The 19,146-nt window shown below is 40.8% G+C and overlaps 1 protein-coding gene across 2 annotated transcripts in view; it reads right to left on the bottom strand.

Annotated features, from left to right (window-relative positions):
• Positions 1 to 19,146, bottom strand: part of TBL1XR1 (TBL1X receptor 1) — a 179,546-nt gene that overhangs the window by 30,213 nt on the left and 130,187 nt on the right. For both annotated transcript variants that reach the window (XM_045294981.1, XM_004708592.2), the window contains 5 exons: positions 14,893 to 14,995; positions 4,036 to 4,181; positions 1,674 to 1,896; positions 734 to 866; positions 224 to 365 (listed from right to left, as the gene is read on the bottom strand). In XM_045294981.1, coding sequence (XP_045150916.1) covers positions 224 to 365; positions 734 to 866; positions 1,674 to 1,896; positions 4,036 to 4,181; positions 14,893 to 14,950 — 702 coding nt within the window. In that variant the 5' untranslated portion in view covers positions 14,951 to 14,995. The remainder of the gene's footprint in view (positions 1 to 223; positions 366 to 733; positions 867 to 1,673; positions 1,897 to 4,035; positions 4,182 to 14,892; positions 14,996 to 19,146) is intronic.

The raw sequence follows: 19,146 nt of genomic DNA, 5'->3' as shown, positions 1-19,146 counted from the left end.
GGAAAACCAAGAAGGGAAGAGACTGGCTAACAATTTTACCAAGGCCATGAGGCTAGACAAATGGAAGAGTCAGACGTTGGTACCATGGTCTGATTACACTAGGGTCATACCAAATATTCTTAAATGCAATGAAATCCAGATACACACAACCCCTAGTCTGAGACTGGGGGAGTCTAAGAAGTCTATTAGTTAAGACATCTACAATGGTAGCAGTGATACTCACGTTCCAATCTAGAGACGTTACATCTTTGTTGCTTGGGACGTCCTGGCCTCCTTCCCGTATGCAATGTCTGAGCACTAACTGTGTGGAGCCACTAGTGCTGTTTTCACTGAGATTCCATATTCTGGCTGTTGAGTCTCCAGACCTACACAGTCGGCAGCATATTTGAAAGATTCACACATTTAATTATCACAGAATCAGTAACATACTTGCATCCATTAGTAAAGAAAATAAAAATTAGACTAGCAGTAAAAATTTACTGCCATTATTTTTCCCATTCTCCGCTTTTCTTGTTCCTCTAGCAGCCTTGGAACTAATACACTGAATTGAAATTGCTTAAATGTAGTTCATGAAGGAATAAAGATTTACACAGACAAGATAATCATCAAACAAAATACCAAAACCCCAAAACTTAGACATGTACATGTTTGTAAAAAACAAAGGGAAAATAAAGAAAATAATTCTCTAAGATTAAAGCAAGCAGCCACTTTAGTTTCCCTTTGAGAAACACACCCGGATGCCAGAAGGTCGCTGACAGGGTTCCAGGCACAGATGAAAACTTCAGATTCATGGCCCCGCAACACCACTGCTTTATTGGGAGGGATTTCAACATCCCCGTCCACTTCCATCATATCAGTATGGTTATCTGCACCACAAAAACACATGGAAAATTACAGTGAGGCAATAATATAATATCCTGAGGGAAAGGGGGGGGGGTGTTTAAAGCCAGCAGGTACCTATTTTACAGTAGACGTAAGCTATGTACTCGAGTATAAGCCGACCTGAGTATCAGCCAAGGAACCTAATTTTACCACAAAATCTGCATTAAAAATGTGCTGGAAAACTCGGCTTATACGTAAGTATATATATGGTAACAGTTTTGCTAAATCAGGTTAAGCTGACAGTAACCAATGCAGTCTTTATCACATGAGAAATTAATCCCACTCCAAGTATGATCATATATGCATGTGAGTGTGTGTGCTCAAGGGTGTGGGTAGGGAAGGAAATAGGAAAGGACTGTAAAAGATTTGATCAAAATATGGCTAAAATGCCAACGTGTTCTGAACTAAATACAGTCCCTGCCAATACTATTCTGAGTTTCTGCCAGTAGAGGTTGCTGGTTTCATTCATATAACATCAGTGTTGCCTTTTATCTCTCTCTGCATCAGGGTTTCGCTGTACGTGTTAATAACAAGTATCACGTTAAACTCAAAACATAGCAAATTCAGAGGCAGAAACCCATTTAATTGTGAAAAATGGTCTCTAAGTATTTTTTAAATTATTATTATAAATAAAGTCACCCAAAAATTCTGAACTGGGTAATTCAAGTCAGACAAACTAGTCGGCATAAAACAGAGGAAGCTCTGGAGAAAGAACAGCTTAGAAGATGGCACAGTTCTGTTGAGCATAGCTAATTCCTCTGAAAGGGAAGGGTTCACATTTCTTCGCTCACTTGCTATAGTGTGTGCTCCGTTCTCCTCGCCATTTGCTGTGTTCTCTCCATTTTTTGTAGATCCTTGCTGGTTCGTGGCAGCTGCGGCAGCTGCAGCTGCAGCAGCCTGTTGCTGTGCAAGCTTATCTCTATATGCTTGCTGTCTCGTCTGGACTACATCAGGCATCACGGCATCTATCAGTGACAGAGACTCTATTGGTCGGCCATCAAACAAGGTACCATCCTGGATTTGGAAAGCGTGACAGAAGAAAAAAATCAAAACATTTGGGTTATTAATATTCATGGAAATCTATAGCAAAGTGGGAAAAAATCTTTCAAAGGGGAAAAAAAGTACATTTAGATAATTTCTAAATTCATGTAGGGCAGGCAGGAGGAAAGGAAGGAGAAAAACTTAAGTAGCAATTGCAAATGGCTATTTAAATTTCCCGTCCACAATTAGGTCATGTTGCTCACAGAGAGATTCAAGTTCAAGTCTACTGCTTAAAAAAAAAAACTCAAAAGGGACAAGTAAATGCAGACCCAGAGTTAAGTAAAAGCTTAATGAGTAGAGATTCCAAAATTCTGTTAGTCAAAAGCAATGGCCAATACAACCAATAAATGATGTTTGGGGCCACTTTAGGGTATTTCTTTATCCTTGAAAGGTGTGTGTGTGTGTGTGTGTGTGTGTGTGTGTGTGTGTGTGTGTGTGTGTGTAAAATAGATGTGTTGTAATGACAAGCTTCTTGTGACTTGATGAAAACATTAAAAGTACAAGTGAATTTCAGATATGACACCATCCATTCTAATCATTACACCTTCCTTGTGAAAAAAGCCAAGCATATTAAGATGTAAAGAATTGTCACACAGCTCAGCCCATGGCAGTTAGGATCTCTTCATTCAAAGTGTGATCCGAGAGTCAACAGTACAGCCATCACTTGATGACTTGTTAGACATGAAGCTTCAAGCCTGTAGATCAATTGTTTGTGGGTGAGCCTCAAGAATCTGTAATATTCGTGAACTTTCTGGGTGGGTCTCCTGTGTGATGTTTGAGAAGTAACCATCGTGACACATAGGTAGTGCTTTTTAATGTCATGGAGAACTTCCATATTTTTCCACGTTAATAAAAACATGTCCAGTGAGCACAAGAGGAGAAAGAATAAATCAGAAATAGCAACAGTACCAATAAGCTAGGAGAGTGCATATTTGAAGCTTGGTACTACGCTACACTTGAACTGAGGCCCAAGCTCCACTGACAATCCACAGTGGCATGAACGGGCACTGGGAGTGACAAAAACAAAACATATCCTGAATTATCAGTGATAATGGAAATTCTGAGGAGAAAACACCATAACCCATACAACTTATCCCTTGTCTGGCCATGATGTCCCATGTGTGTTACACAGTAAAACCGTGTTCCAAAGTATCCAATGATGAGCATTGTCTAAGGTGTTTCTGCAAGGACTGGGTGCCCAGGAGTGCAGTGTTATTAACTGTTTGTGCCCAGAAATATTATTCAAGTCAATACAAATATTCTGAGGAGTACTGTGGACATCAACTCTGGTCACTGGGAGAACTGGGTGATCTTATCTCATTCTTCAATACAGAATACACTGAAAGAGAAAATGTGCTAAGACAAAAGAGATACAGGCTGGTTAGTTTGTTTTCGTTTTCAGTGATAAAAATTGGGAAACCCAAAAAGAATAAACCAATTTAATACGCTGTTATCGAGTCGTGTGTGTGTGTGTGTGTTTTCCAGCAAAAGCTGGAACCTAGGTAAGGAGAAAGCCTGTCAAAAGAAATAAAACACAAATAACTTTGCACAGACAATAGAACAGTGGTAAGCCAGCATTCATCAGAGGAGGCAAAGTTGCAAAACCTGATAAAACAAGGCAGTCCCATCCAGCACCAGCTCTCACGGGTCTCCCTGCACTAGGCACTAAATACTCAGAACAAGATGCACCTCGGAGATAAAAAGAAGGCTAGATAAGCCACCAACAGAGGGTCTCAGGACAGGCAGCAGCATCAAACTGCAGCTTCAATGACAACGTCTCCCAAAATTAGAGCACATCATCTTTCCAGAAAGCTCACGATGTTCTAATTGCTCAATTATGTTCTCAGCATTCCATAGTACATTCCTGTTGTTTTAATGATTTTTATTGTTTACTGAGAAAACCATAGAAAAAGGAATAAGCTATAAATAATGGTCCTTACAATTGTGAGCCAACATATGGCTTGGGCATTAGACATGACAGTTATGGAAAGAAATACTGCCCCCTTCATTTTGTCGAGCTAGTAAAACTTGAGGAAGATACCCAAGGGAAAAAAATCAGATTTAAGGACACACTTAAGAGTAAAAATCGTGTTTGAATCGAGTCTTCCTTACCTCATTAATACTAACTTCTGCTTCTACATACTGCAGACCTTTCTGGATGATAGAAATCAACGCAGCAGGTGGGACAAGGGCGCCGTTTATATTAGACTGACTAATATGGCTTTCTATGCCAAAGGTAAATGCAGAATGAGAAAATCCTAAAAGAGGGGGAGAGAAAAGTATTAGAATGTATTCTTCTATTGCACCATGCTAAGTGACACAAAGGGGAAAAGTTGCATTCCACAAATTTGAAGTCCCAGTCTAACTAAGGTCAACACCGCAAAATTCAAACATATTTGTCTTTATGTTTCTTTGCTCAATTTAATTATTTAATGTACTTCAAATTTTTCCTAATACATCCTTCATTACCTATCTTCAAATTTTATACTTTAGGAATTTTCCTTAATAAAGCTCATCAGAAAGTTAAAGGAGAATCGTGTGGCTCAAATGCTGAACTCAACATCACTGCAGCCAAACTAAGCTCAGTAGCACTTCACATTTGGTAATGAGCTTTTACCTGAAAAAGGTGGACTACCTTAAACATTCAGTATCTTGCAGTTTATCTTCAAACTACTTGCACAATAAAAGGTAAATTAAGTCTAATGAATATTAAAACTGTACAGTAAAAAAGAATTTTTATGCATACATGAAATTTTATGTACTAATTAAATGCTAATTGGTTTTTTAAAAACAAATTCTTTGCCATTTAGTAATAAACCTCTTAAAGGAATAGTTAGAAAATAGAATTAGCCAAGGAAAATGCCATTTCTGTATTCCCAATCAACTTAAAACGTTGATCAACCAGAAACATGGGCACAACAAAAAGAATTCATTTAAAATATTCTATGATGAGACTTTGAAGCGTGAAATGGGCTTTCCATCAATTAAAGTTAAGAGCATGATAGGGTGGGTGGGTGGGTGGGTGGGTCGTTTACGTTGGTCTTTGTGTTATGAGAGTTGAGTCTACAAAAATTCAAAAGTCCCAAGGGTGGTGATTCTCTTGATCAAAGTATCTATCATAGTTCATCATTAAATAGCAATTACTAGTGCTTTAAAGCAATTCAACCCAATTCTTTATGTGATACAGAATTGTTTCAAACTAGATAGTTCTATAAGCATGGGCCTGTCTGGGGTCCTCACTGAAAGTGACTTATCTATAGAATATTTTCTATTGCTAGCCTGCTTGCCTCGGTCGTTTGGTGCTCAGGGTGCCACCCCCCACCCCCAATTTGTACGTACACTCCTACGCTTAAGCTCCTGCAGAACTTGTGGACATTCTGTAATAAGACATTGTGCATTCACAAACAGCACGTGCTTAGGAAATATTTTAATTGGTCAACAGACAAGAAATAAAACCTAGGTTAACTTTCCACACAGAGCCTCTCCTTTCCTCTCCCCGCTAGGGTGCCTATAACTCATTGCGAGTGAAACAAGAAACAGCTCTAAGATCTCATAGTTTCACCCATAGGCAAGATAACAATTAAATACATTTATAAATCGTTTTCTGCTCAATCTGAGCTCTCAGAACTGGCTGACAGAGGGACCATGGGGGAAATGCAGGTAAGAACACCTTTTTTGTGGTCTCTACTGGGAACCCACACCTGAATGGATACACACAGATTCTGTCATGGGGTGGAAAGGGGAGAAGGCGGGCTGGGTAGGCTAAGCCGTGGGGGAGAGAAGGCAGTGAAATCCACAAGCAGCGCAGCCAGAGCTTCCTGTTTTCAATTTAAACCCGCCCACAAAGCAATCCCTCCATAAATCACGGATAATCAATCTCGCTACCATTGGGTTGTTGATTCTGACTCAATAGTGACCCTATATAGGGTTTCCTAAGAGTCTAACTATTTCTGAAAGCAGGCAGCCTCAGCTTTCTCCCTGGGAGAAGGTGGTGAGTTTGAACCGGAGCTTAGCAGCCCAACCATCAGCAGGGCTCCTTCAGTCATAAACAGGGCTGCCAGGCGGCTTAGAAATGTAAGAACCAAAGCATCAGGAGGGCTCACCGCGTGTTGGAAATGGTACGTACAAGCAGTTTGATTGGTTTATAACTTGAACTAACAGGTGGGAACATACAGCCACTAAATGAGATGATTTAAATTAATTCAAAGACCATAACCTGAACCATAACATTCTACTGTTCCTCATAAACAGTTTAAATGTCAGAAAGGCTAAGGTAAAGGTTTATTCGCAGTGGTTCTCAACCTTCCTAATGCCGCCACCCTTTAATACAATTAATTCCTCATGTGGTGGTGACCCCCTCCCCATAATATTATTTTCGTTGCTACTTCACAGCTCTAATTTTGCTACTGTTATGAATTGGGCGACTCCTGTGAAAGGGTCCTTTGACCCCCAATGGGGCCGCATCCCACAGGCTGAGAACCGCTGGTTTATTGTTTGTTGACATAAAGTACAAGATTGTATCATTTGTCTTGTCTTTTCAACTCAAGGTTTTGCAAAGTAGTGTGAACAGCAAATGGAATATGAAGTTACCAGTAATATTTACGCAAGGGTTTCAGAATTGTTTTTATTTGCGTAAGGCAGGGGTTCTCAAACTTTTTAAACAGGGGGCCAATTCACTGTCCCTCAGACCCTTTGGAGGGCTGGACTAGAGTTTTAAAAAAAACTATGAACAAATTCCTATGCACACTGCACATATCTTACTTTGAAGTAAAAAAACATATGGGGCAAAAACACCTGGTGGACCGGATAAATGTCCTCAACGGGCCGCATGTGGTTCGCAGGCCATAGTTTGAGGACGCCTGGCGTAAGGCTTAAGAATTGCATCCAAAAAGAAAGAAAAGAATTGTAGCAAAGTCTTTTTGCTGTGCTCTACTGATGGGGGCACTTTAGTCAAAATCTCTACATTTAAACGCTGGTTGCATTTGCTGATAAAGAGTTTAAGCTTAAAGTGTTAATATGTCCAAGAACACCCTAAGAGTCACAGGGGGAACTATGCCAATTTTAGGGTGGGGTAGTGCCTATATTCTAAATGTGTTAAGGCACAGCAGCAGGGAAACTATCCCAAGCACTTACGTGCATTTCGGGTGACCTCAGATGCACTCAGAATGCTCTCAAGCAGCAGCAACCCCAAAGGAGCCAATTGCATAGTTTTGGCACTTCTCATTGACAGTGAACGAGCTGCGCTTAATAAACATTACACTGAATGATCACTTTCTAAAATTTCTATTCACAGCAATATAGAGCAGCTTGACATAAGTTCAAGCTTATACTACTTTACTTCTTCCCCTCTTTAAAGTTTCTTTTTCCTTAAAACTTCTGGACTAATTTAATTACTCTTGAAAATAATCCTAGTTCCCAACTCTTCCTCAGCCACTGGCATTCCACCATGTGACAAATCCGATCATCCGACCCCTGGGTTCTGTCACCACTGTCACCAGCCAGAATATGAATCCAATCACCACCATTCTTTGGCTGCACTGCTGCTGCCCAGAGTGCTCTTCCTCTCATGCAGTGCCCACACTGCAACTAGAGTATTGTTCCTAAAACACAAGGAGGTCATGTCGGGTCTTCCTTGAGCACTTCCGATGATCCCTTTGGCAATCCAAATAAAGACCAAACTCCTAAATATGGCACATAACTACTTTGGGCGGCTAATACTGCTTATCTCTTGAGCCGTGTCCTCCTACCTCCACACTCCCGGTCTTCTTCTCGTTGTACATTACATTCAGGTGCTGGCACATTTCTAATAACCTCTAATAAGATACGACAGTCAGTCCACTGTCATTTACATTGGTTCACCAGAAAATCTACAACTTCAGAATGGAACGACAGATTGAAGTCTTTCTTGAAAAACAATCTAAAAATTGAGCTGCTTTGTGGCAGAAAATATTCCCTTTTACCTGTACATAGGTATGCAGGAAATATTTTCAAAAACAATTTCTCATTCACACAGCAGAAAGCAAGGTGTCATTTTAAATCTGTGAAGATGGTGAAAGCTTGACATGAACAACAAAAATGGCATCTCTTCTTCCCCAAGGTAAGCAGAAACCTGTCACCTGGTCTGTACAGTGTCTCTGTAATCCCGCCATCTAAACACTCTCTAGGTCATTAAGATTTGGGAGAACAAAAAGAAAATGCCAGAGAGTGCTAAGATCGAAACCACAGAGCTGAGTCAAAATACCAGTTCCGTGTCAGCGAAAGAGCAGTGGCAGGGTGGGTTGGGGGCACTCACACGGCAGAAAGAGATCACAGAAGTGCCATTTCAGGCATACAGCTTCTCTCAGCTGTGCCTTCCTCGGGATGCGGAAAGGACTGTATTGCCCAAGGGGAGTTAGTGCCCCAGAGCCAGCAGCTCTCCTTTGTAAACAAAGAACGCAGACATAACGAAGCAAGGCCTTAAGAAAATGGGCTTTGACCACTATGGGGAGGTTACAAGGCATCTGAACAAGAAACACTGGGACTTAGTGGCAACACTTGGCTATTGTCCCAATACAGGACAGAAGACAATCTAATTTGTCCAAGGTCCCATTAATCTTAGGTCAGAAAAGCCCAGAAAATTATATCCCATGTTCCCATCACCAGTGTCCCCAAATCTCGTTCCTGCCCTACACATCAGGATTTTAAGAAGAGTTAGAGACGATCCTCCCCACCCCACCCCCAAGGGGAAAAAAAGCTATAGAGGATTTTGGAGTTAAACCTAGAGTTTATAAAAAGAAACTAGAAGGGCAGGAGGGGTTACAATAACCAAACCCAAAAGCAACTGTTGTTATCTGTATACGCGGCTCTCGTGCTTGTGTATTTCCTTCTCTACTACCCACCCCTACGCCTCACCCCAGCACAACAGTCCTTTAAAAAAACATGGCTATAAACACCTTATATAAATTGTATTTTCTAAAAAAGGCTAATAGCGTCATTATCTTTGGCCAGTAAATGTACCCTGCCAGTACATGAGTCATCTATCATCACACAGCTAGACACTTTCATGGTGTTCACAATTTTAAAAGAAGTCTTATCAAGTATCTGTGTACAAGTTATTTATTGCCATGTATAATTTTTTTTTCTCCTTAAAATAGGATGTATTTCCTCAAAAAGAAAAAAAGTGAGGGGCAACACAAGCATGCTAAAAGGAAGTTTTCAGGACTGCCAAATGGCATTCAGACAAAATGCGCAGATTGACATTGCCAGGGGCAATTCAAGTACGCTTCCTTCTGCTCTCAGCATGCGCGCTAGCCCTAAAGGCGTGACGAGACTGTCACCGCGTTTGAACAAACTGTGGAAACTACACAGGACCTTGGTCAGTAGGAGCGTGTACTGGATTTCCTGTATCAATGGAAAATGGCCAATCAACGTACTGAAGAACAAAGATCAACTGATTTGGAAGGATAATATAGCATTACCAGCTGCTTGCTGCTTACTGTTAGTTAACTGTTAGTGATAACTATAATACAGATCATTATGTGTCAAATTGTCATGTTTTACTTGATTATTAAGCAAACTCTTATTTATATGCTGGTCATCTTATTAAAGTTAGAAGGAAGACCTACGGTGAACGTTTCAAACCCTCAACTCCTAAGCTTCCCTCACCCCCTGCCTTCATGTGGAGATGTGGAGGCAGATGAGTGAGTGGTAATTGTTAAAATCTCTCTAAATGTGTGTGTGTGTGTGTGTAATTACGTTATAGTTATTATCTAGCTCAGTTGCTTTCATCTAAGTCAAGAGAAACTGCATTGCCCATTTGAGGCGCTATAGGGGCTGACACAAAATGGTCCAGTGGAAAACAATATGTGTTGTGTGTTACAGATGGGCAGTGGAATGCTACATACAAACATCTTACTCAAGCTGTGCTTTGTGTGACAGTGTCTTCTAAACTAGAGCATCAATAAAAATCTTTCACCATGTGATCTTAAAATCAAATACTTTAAAACAAAAAAACCAATACTTGTTCAGACTATGTGGAGTCATACGCCTCTAAGAAAAAGTGGTCCACTGTCAGACCTCTGTCCAGGGAGATGTGAGAGCCTTGAAAAGTTTAAAATTCAATGAAACAATATAAGGCAGATGGGGAGAGACAAATGAACTTTCATGAGCCAAGCATTTTAGCTTACATACAAGAGGCCTTCAAAAAGTGAATGGGAAAATGGAATTAAGCGATAACAGAACTTTCCCACAAAACTTTGAAGTCCTCTCATATACCACTGCCTTTTTATAAATGGAGACTATCAGCAAGATAAATCTTACTGGTAAAATCAAGAAGATATTTTAAAGTAATGCTAGATTTTGAGAGTAAAAATCTAGAAAATAACTTCTCATCTTAGTAATATGGACAAACTAGGCTCCCCGCCCCAATCATAAGATGCAATTACTTCATACCTCCCAACATTCAGGGATATTATAGAGATGGAAGCAGCCTAGAGCTTAAACACCTAGTGAGTGAGAGTAAAATCTAGGCTCAAACACATAGTTTAAAGCACATAAAACGATGCCTTCTTATACAAAGCAACACCAGCACCAGCACACATGCCCAAAAAACCTGGTATTAAAAACATCACAAATAATTGGCGGCAACCACCTGTCCCCAGAACAGAATTCTCTAAACTTGCGAGCAACTTCAGGAGAGCCATATGTGATGCTCAGGTGGGAAGAAACGCAGAAAAGGAAAGATCCAAACTGCTTCTCCCAAACACAAACCCAAATGCACCGCCATCCAGCTGATTTGGACTCACAGCGATACTATAGGGGAGGGTAGACCGGTCCCTATAGGTGTCTGAGACTGTAAATCCTTACGGGAATAGAAAGCTCATCTTTCTCTTGTGGAGCAACGGGTGGTTTTGAACGCCTTACCCAGAGGTTGGCAGCTCAATGGGAAATCCACTACTCAACCAGGGTCCTTGCTAAGCCTCTTAAGCTTTTAAAAAATTAACACTCTATCAGATTCTGTCATACACAACTTAGCATGTACCACGAAGTACTTATCTGCATAAGGATGGTAAAATTAGTTACTAGGGCAATCAAATTATTAATGCCCTTGGGCGAACACTAATTAAAGGCAGCATACTGAATAAAGTCAATCGTTACTTACAGCATTGCATGTCAAATGCATTCAATTTTCAAGTCATCTCAAAAGAGGAAAAAAGATAATTTTATTCCCTAGGAAATAATTGTGGAATACTGAAGTCTGGTGCATAAAAGTGCAGAATAGTGAAGAGCAAAGTGGTTTGTTTAAGGTGAATTTTCTACAGATAAAATTGAGACAATTTAGTAAGTTACAACACTTAACAAAACACCCTAGAATAAATACATATTTCTCTTTATTAGTTTTGGTAGGTGGTGATAGCTTGTTTCAGAAAATCCTTTGAAGACTTGGGGCTGAATTACGATGTGATCCACTTTTCGTAATTACATGGGTAAGGAAACAGATGCTCCAAGAAGCTATCTAAGGGCTTTGGGGTGGGAGGGGTTTGTACCAGATTAATATGGTTTAGCATTGCTAATAAAATAGGGTGATCTTCACAGAGCATTAAGTGTTTATGAGAGTCTCACTGGGAATGGATGGCAGAATTTAATCAATATTTGACCAAGAAAAATGGAAAGTTTTAAAACATGTTTGAAGCTCCTATTTATCAAAACAGAATAGTTTCGTGGTATGTTTCTGACTTTCAGGACTACGACAGGGAAGACAGAGAGTTGCTGTTGTTGGGGTTGTTGTTGGTGGTGGTGGTTTAGACCAGTCTTTAAAATGGCAAATCAGCATTTTGATGGTCTTAGCATCAATTCCACCCCACCCCACCCCTTGCCAGAGTGCTTTTTTCTGCCTATCTAAATCCAGTTTAGTGCTCCTTTTGAAAAGAAACAGTATTAAAATTTTAGTTTCTACTGAATTACTTTATAATTTTTGTGAGAAATATTTATGATTTTCAAGTAATTCACACCTTTATTCTCAACAAGTATCTTTTGGAAATTATGGTGATAAACACAACAGATTCCTAAATCAGCCAGGAAATGGAATAATAGAACTAGGTAAATCATAAAAATCATCAATTGCAAAAATGATCGTTTGTATTGTATAAATGGGGATCAGAAACAAGAGTGAGCCTTTGGAACCAGCAGCAGTGCCGCGATCTATGGAACCAGCAGCAGTGCCGCGATCTATGGACAGCATGCACAGTCCCACTGGGGACGTGCTGAGCTCTCGCTCGAGCCCTGCGTTCTCTGCAGTTGTATGCCTGCAAGTGCAGTCTGACTCAGGAGGCCCAGGACACAGAGCAGAGCTGCCCTGCATGGTGTATTAGGCTGTAATCTGTACAGGAGCAGACTGTGGAGGCTGGTGGATGCAAACTGCCGAAATTTTAGTTCAAACAGTTGGACACTGAACCATGGTGCCACCACTCTTAGTTTTTCATATTTCTCAAAGTAACGTCAAATGAATGCCTCGCAGCACCCTTTATGACATCCCTATTACACCTTCCAACAAGTTTCGTAGCAACACCTTTTGGGGATGTATTTTCGACTCAGATTTCGACTCAATATGTGCCCCTTTCATGCTTTCTACTTTACCCGGAAGTTAACTAAATATATTTTTGTTTTCAAGATATTTGAACCCACTACATACCCATTTGTCCAGTTCGAATTGTAATACAACTAATATAAGCCAATGGTTTTCCAACCTTCATTGTACTTAAGGGGACATTTACAGTATGCAGATTCTTGGGCCTTACTTGATGTTCTCAGAATGATTCTGATACAAATGTCAAACTGTGTAGGCAATACCTAAATCTAGGGCAAGCTGCATTCCTAAAAAACTACCATAAATAAAAATGTCAGCTGAGTCTAATTTTCCTCTGCAAATCATAAGGTAAATTTTATGAAGGGGATGGTGATCACATTTTGTGTGGTGTGACTTAAAGTCATACATCATCACCAGTACATTATACAAATTACCGAGTATGCCAAAGATTAAACAGAACACAACTAAGAGAGTGCAATGATAGGAGACTTATTATCAGTCTAGCCTGACAAAGTCCTTTAAAATAATTCTTGCTATAGTCTTACTGCAAAATGAAATGCCTTAGAACGTGCCATTTAGAAGGGTGTTTTTTTTTCTGAGAACAAAACGTTATTACATAATCAACTCTATCAGAAGTCCATCAACACCCAAGTGTTATTTTATTGTACTTGCTGTGGCAATAGAATACATTAAGTTTGTAGGCTTCTGTTTGGAAATATAAATATCTGAGCGTTTATTAGCACGTCTAACTTCACCAGGCCCAATTTGTATTCAACAAAAGGTGACCAGAGAGCACTGCTGAACTCGTCAGCTGTTTCTTGACCTCCAGAAAACGGCAACTTCTTATGACCCTGCCTCAATATTTGCTATTATAACCCACCAAACATTTCCCAGACGTTGATGCTTCACAATATTTTTGGCTTCAGGGTCCAAAAGTTTCAAATCTGACTTAAATAGTGATCTGATGCAAAGGCAAAAGACACAAATTGATTTTAATCCAATTATATCCTCCACCCCCCAAATACTGTACAGCAATTTCCAAATTCCTATTTGCAATCACAGGTAACTAGTTTTTTGCTTTATTCATCACATTCTCTTATTCAATCCATTCTCTGAGATACTTTTTTGGAATATGCCTTCAATATCAGTAAAGGAAAAGGGGGAATATACACCAGGTTTCTTCCCTCCATTTCCCTTTTGGCCTCAGTCTCCCCCAAGCTATTCCAGGCCAAACAGGAGCAGCGTGCAGAAAGCCGGAGGGAAAGGCTCTGAACTCAGGTACAGCTGGGAAGAGCTGAGAGCAAGCATCCAGGCAGCCTGGCGTCAGACCTAAAGCCATGCATGCGAAAGCTTGCTCTGCTAGAAAGGACAACCAGCTTGCTGCTATGATAAGAACTGAGGTTCACCTTATCTTTACCATCCTACAAAGCAGATCTCTACTCTGACTCTTCCGTCCTCTCTCACATACCACTACCAAAATTGTCTTTTATTAATACAGTAAACTTGAGAGAGTCAGAACACTTGGGTAAGGCAGGCACATGGCAGAGGGAGAAAACTCACTAACAGAGTGAGAGCCCACTGTGGACAGAGTATTTGCAAGACCTGGAAAGGCATCCGAGTCTCGCAGTTTCTCTGTGCACCACATGCCTCCCCCTGCTGTGGAAACACTCAACAACGTTTGGGTGCTCACTGCTAAAAGGCAATCGCTTGGCTATATTTTTAATGACCAAATGATTTTAACTCGTGGAAATAATCTGCACTTAACACTGCAATTGGGAATCTTTTTCAGGATCCTGCAACCCCAATACACACCCAATAGTTTGCCTTCTACCTTAATATTTTCTTTAACATTTTTTCCACTTTAACCTTGCAATATCACTTTATCTTCTGACTATCTACTTAACTTATCTAGGAATCCAGGAGGGTTTGGGTTTTGTTTATAAAATAAGCATTCTACTTATCACCCACCAAATAAAGAATACAGTCAAGGATATACTCAATCAATTGAAATAACACTTATGAAAGCATTCTTAAATACTAAAACTTTAGGACCAATAAGGTTTAATTTAAGGATTCTGACTGTATGTTATCAAAACAATGGTGAGTGTGCATTTATACATCCCAACTAACCCTGTTCAATGGGCCCCGTGCTTATCAGAGTGGCTTCTGAACCATGAAAGTCAAACCTTTTGTTACAAATAGTTGCCTGAGATGGTTCCAACATATTTGAAAGAGTCAGAGAGTTAAACCATGCAGCAACACATCGCTTTCAACGAGCAGTCCAGACGTTAAGGAAACAGACAGAACTCCACAGTTTGGACTGATACAAATTTCAAGTGCATAAAAGGGTATTTTTAGGATATGAAAATAATTTGAGGCCTATTTTACTTTAGAAAAGTACTCACCTGACTCTTGCAAGTATCTATATACCAAGAAGTTGACCTCATCACTGCTTATACTCATCTTTATTCCCACTTAAACCATGAGGTCACAACACAGGATATAACCCTAAAAATAAAACAAAGTTCATTAAGTATTTTCTCAATAAAATGTTTAGACAAAATGTAAACAATGTTGTAAAATCAACTTGATTTTATTAAATGATATAAAGGTTCTGTATTTTCTTATGACAACCCTAACAAATAAAGTTAGAGCTAATAATTAGTGAGGCGATTATAACCAAAACATGGTTCACTTGACTTTTCTGCAAGATAGCATACTGGCAAAAATTATTAAAAACTTTTAAGAGGGCTTTCAGCATCATTTTTTTCAGCATCATATTTTAATACAACATAAAAGGTTGTTCTGCTTCTCCTGAACTTAGGGCGGGGGAGGGGAGAGACGCTTGAAAAAATCAAATATATCGTTATTTAGGAAAAGATTTCTTTTGAATCAAACTGGGTTGCAGGACTGAACAGCACAGAGGAAACAGCGAGCTGCCTAGCTCTTATCTAGCTTGGCAAAATATTAACACTCTATTTTGTCGATGTCTAATCTGCTGTACATAAGTTTAAAAACAGAAACAAAATACCCCAGAACTGTATGAGGTAGCGAGGTGGGAATATAGTTGCCGAAACTCAAATGCTATTCTCTTACAGGACACACTTCTATCTTAATTGCAGAGTAGGCAGGGATGGGAACGCTTGGACATGGCCTGGCAATATCTACTTCTATTTGTCCATTCTCCTATCAAGAAGTGATGTAAAGACGAGATCAGTACATTTTTCTGGAATGGGTCAGAAAGGTTAGTAGTCTATGTCTCGCCCGGCAGTACTATAATCTTTGTTGCAACCATTGACTTCTGACTCTGGTGCAAAAAGGCGCTACAAAGAATCCGTCAACAAATGCATGGGGCATGTTCTGGTAAAATGTTACTCCTGGACATTTAAATTGGAAAGGTAATGATAGATGTACATTTATTCAGTAAAAGAGGGTCTCTAACAGTGTAATTTGGGCCTTGGTGGATGGATGGGCCTGGCAGTGCATGCATCTTTTTATGTGATACATATTTTAAAAGCAAAGGAGGGAGTTATCAAGTGCCAAGAATTGCTACAGCCCGAAGCTGTGAAAAAGTGATGACTACACACTCATCAAGCTTACAGTTCAGAAAGGAAGAAAAATAAAAGCGAATGATAATTTTCCAATGGAAACACACAGAGGAAGTCCTGGCCTCATTGAGTAGTCTAGGAATACATCGTAGAGGAAGTGTCCTTGGGGTAGGCACTGGAATGGCTGTGGTGAGCATGGGTGTGGTCGAGAACATTTGGGGGAGGGATGGGGGGGAGCAGGAAGTGGGTGGAAAGGTTGAGTGAGGACAACTGCTGGAGGTTTAAGGAAACCAGAAGCAAGAGAAGAAAGCAGGGCTTGAAATCCACGTAAGGACCCTATTCTGAAGGGTCCTCAGAGAAAAGGGATTTAGTGGTCGGTTTTCAATAGAGTTACAATGCAAAAAGATCATTCTGTCTAATGTGAAAACCGCTCGGAAGGGTACTCCACTCCGGTAAGGGAGTCACACAACAAGAGGGTGCTTCAGCAACGCAAGAGGCTATGAGAGCAGCCTGTGCGGTGACGGGGGAACGAGGACGAAGTTACTGGGGATGGAAGGTACTTAAGAAATGGAGGAGAAACCAAAGTTTCTTTTCTGGATGACCGGATGCATGATATGATCACTTACTGAGATGAAAACCGCTGAAGACAGATTAACACAATATCCTCATAACAGGGTTATTACCCCCCAAAATGGAACTCAACGTGTACAGTTAATCTCACATCACCTGAATGATCACTAACAAAGTCTGATGATTATGGTAAAATTTCAGTTTTTACATTACCTGAATGGCTAGTATACACCTAACAGAGCGATTATGGTAAACGCTCCAGTCTTGGGCCCAGAACTTCCTGTCTATGGGACATAAACTGATACATGGTGTGGAGGAGATTTTATTCAACCTTTATCCTGATCCACAAGCACGAGGATTGTGGGAATATGTTTGTCTGCCCCCTCTCAAAAACAAAACCCCACAAACACATAAATCATTGGCAACAAGTTAATTTCAGCCCAACAGGGCACAGAAGGATGGCACAGAGTGGGAACGTAACTACCGTTTGAAGGCCTCTCAAAGATTTAAAAAACAAAGCAACCAATTTGAAATTTTAAGAAGTGAAATCATAACATGAGCGAGTTTAAGTCATTCAAAAATAGCTATGCTATTTTAGCTCACTGGTTTATTGCTTCTGTTTGTCTGGGGAACAATTCATGACAATTTGATTTTTAGGGTTTCCAGAAATTAAAGAGACCAAAATACTTTCACAGTCATTCACATGTATACCTATCAGTCAAAGTGTGAGTTTGCCTGGCGTGCAAGCTCCCAGCTGAAGTCTAAAACAGGGGATGCTCTGCCTTACTCTTTCGGCGTTCACAATATCAACCCGTCTCCTCCTCACTGTCAGCCAAAAAGCCACCAACTGCCACCAAGTGGATTCCGATTCATAGCCACGCTCTATGGGATTTCCAAGGCTGTAAATCTTTATGGGGCAGACAGCCTCAACTTCCCTGCCACGGAGCAGCTGGTGGGTTTGAACCGCAAACCTGTGTCCAATACTTCCTACCAGGGCTGTACCCAACACCACCGGGGACCCCCTTACTCTCTGGGTCGTGACACCTTTTTCACATGTTTGTGTTTTGTTGAATTCCCCAAGGGGGCCTGGTGGCGAAGGAGTTACAAGTTGGGCTGCTACTCTCAAGGCTGGTGAGTTCAAAACCACCAGCTGCTCCATGGGAGAAAGACAAGGTTTTCTACTTCTGTAAAGACTAACCACCTCAGAAACCCACACAGGAAGGTCTGCCTCAGTGGTTCTCAACCTGTGGGCCTCCATCCCCTTTGGGGGTCAAGTGACCCTTTCACAGGGGTCGCCCGTTTCATAACAGTAGCAAGATGACAGTGATGAAGTAGCAACGAAAATAATTTTATGGTTGGGGGTCACACAACATGAGAAACTATGAAAGGGCCACGGCACGAGGAAGGTGGAGAACCCCTGCTGTACTGTCACTGTAAGTGGGAATCGGCTTGAAGGCAGTCAGTAAATAGGGTTTGCTGTTTTATTTTGGGGGGGGGGGTTGAAATCAGCCCCTATCGTAGTGCTGCTTAGTGTTCTCTAAATACAAGAAGAGCTTGATACATCTTACAAAAAGAATGGGTGTTCTAGGTAAACTTTGTTCAGTCTTGAGCTGTAGTGCTGTTGGCCCTGAATTCAATGTCAGTGAATCAACTATATAAAGTGTTAGGTGTCTCTAAACATAAAGACATAAAAAAAATTAGGTACGAATTAGTTGATGGCAATGTTATGACCAGAGGCCCACAGGGACCTAACCCTGTAATTCCCACTAAAAGCAGAAGGTCACTGTTAACTTTATAGAACGTGAATACTGCAGATAATAACCAGTCAATTTGGGGGGGGGGGGGCCGGGGCGCGGAGGGAGACAGAGCGAGAGAGAGAGAGAGAGAGAGAGAGAGAGAGAGTATAGATATAGAGCCTTGTAGTGGTTCAGTATTGGACTGCGATCTTCCTGGTTAGCAGTTCAAAACCACCAGCAGCTCCTTGGGGGGGAAAGACTGGGCTTTCTACTCCCATAAAACAAGTGACAGTCTCAGAAACCCAGAGGGGAGGTCACTATGGGTCAGCATCGCCTCAATGGCAGTGGTGGTGAGTGAGTGAGTGAGTGAGTGAGTGAGTGAGTGAGTGAGTGAGTGAGTTTTCAGCAAGTAAAACAGCAAGGTTCTTACAAGTTCAAATTGTTGTGAACTGGTTAACCTTCAAAGTTATTCCACTGGTTTTGGTGCTGTAAGTCAAGTTTCTGGCAGTCAAAGGAAGCTTTAAGGAGCAATGGTGAAATTTTCGAATTTCAGAGGTGTTCCAAAGCTGTGGTCAATCTGAGCTACGTGTGACATTTCTGGAGAGAAGGGCCTACTAGTCCCCTCACATCTTCCCTAAATACATGTGCCCCGATGGAGAAGCGCAGCGCTGGACACGAGGGAGAGTCAAAACTGCGTTGCAGGCCATGAAAGTGCTGTGAACCAGGCCTGCATGGAAATGTTCTAAAGTTGAGCGTGTCGGTGAATTGCATGGCATGTGAATTGTATGTCAATAAAACTTCAAGC

Source organism: Echinops telfairi, unplaced genomic scaffold (genome assembly GCF_000313985.2).
Source record: "Echinops telfairi isolate 266 unplaced genomic scaffold, ASM31398v2 ScPeMD7_4225;HRSCAF=4972, whole genome shotgun sequence".
NCBI lineage: Eukaryota > Metazoa > Chordata > Mammalia > Afrosoricida > Tenrecidae > Echinops > Echinops telfairi.
Note: the sequence above shows the minus strand (reverse complement) of the source record. Positions and strands in the feature narration are given on the sequence as shown.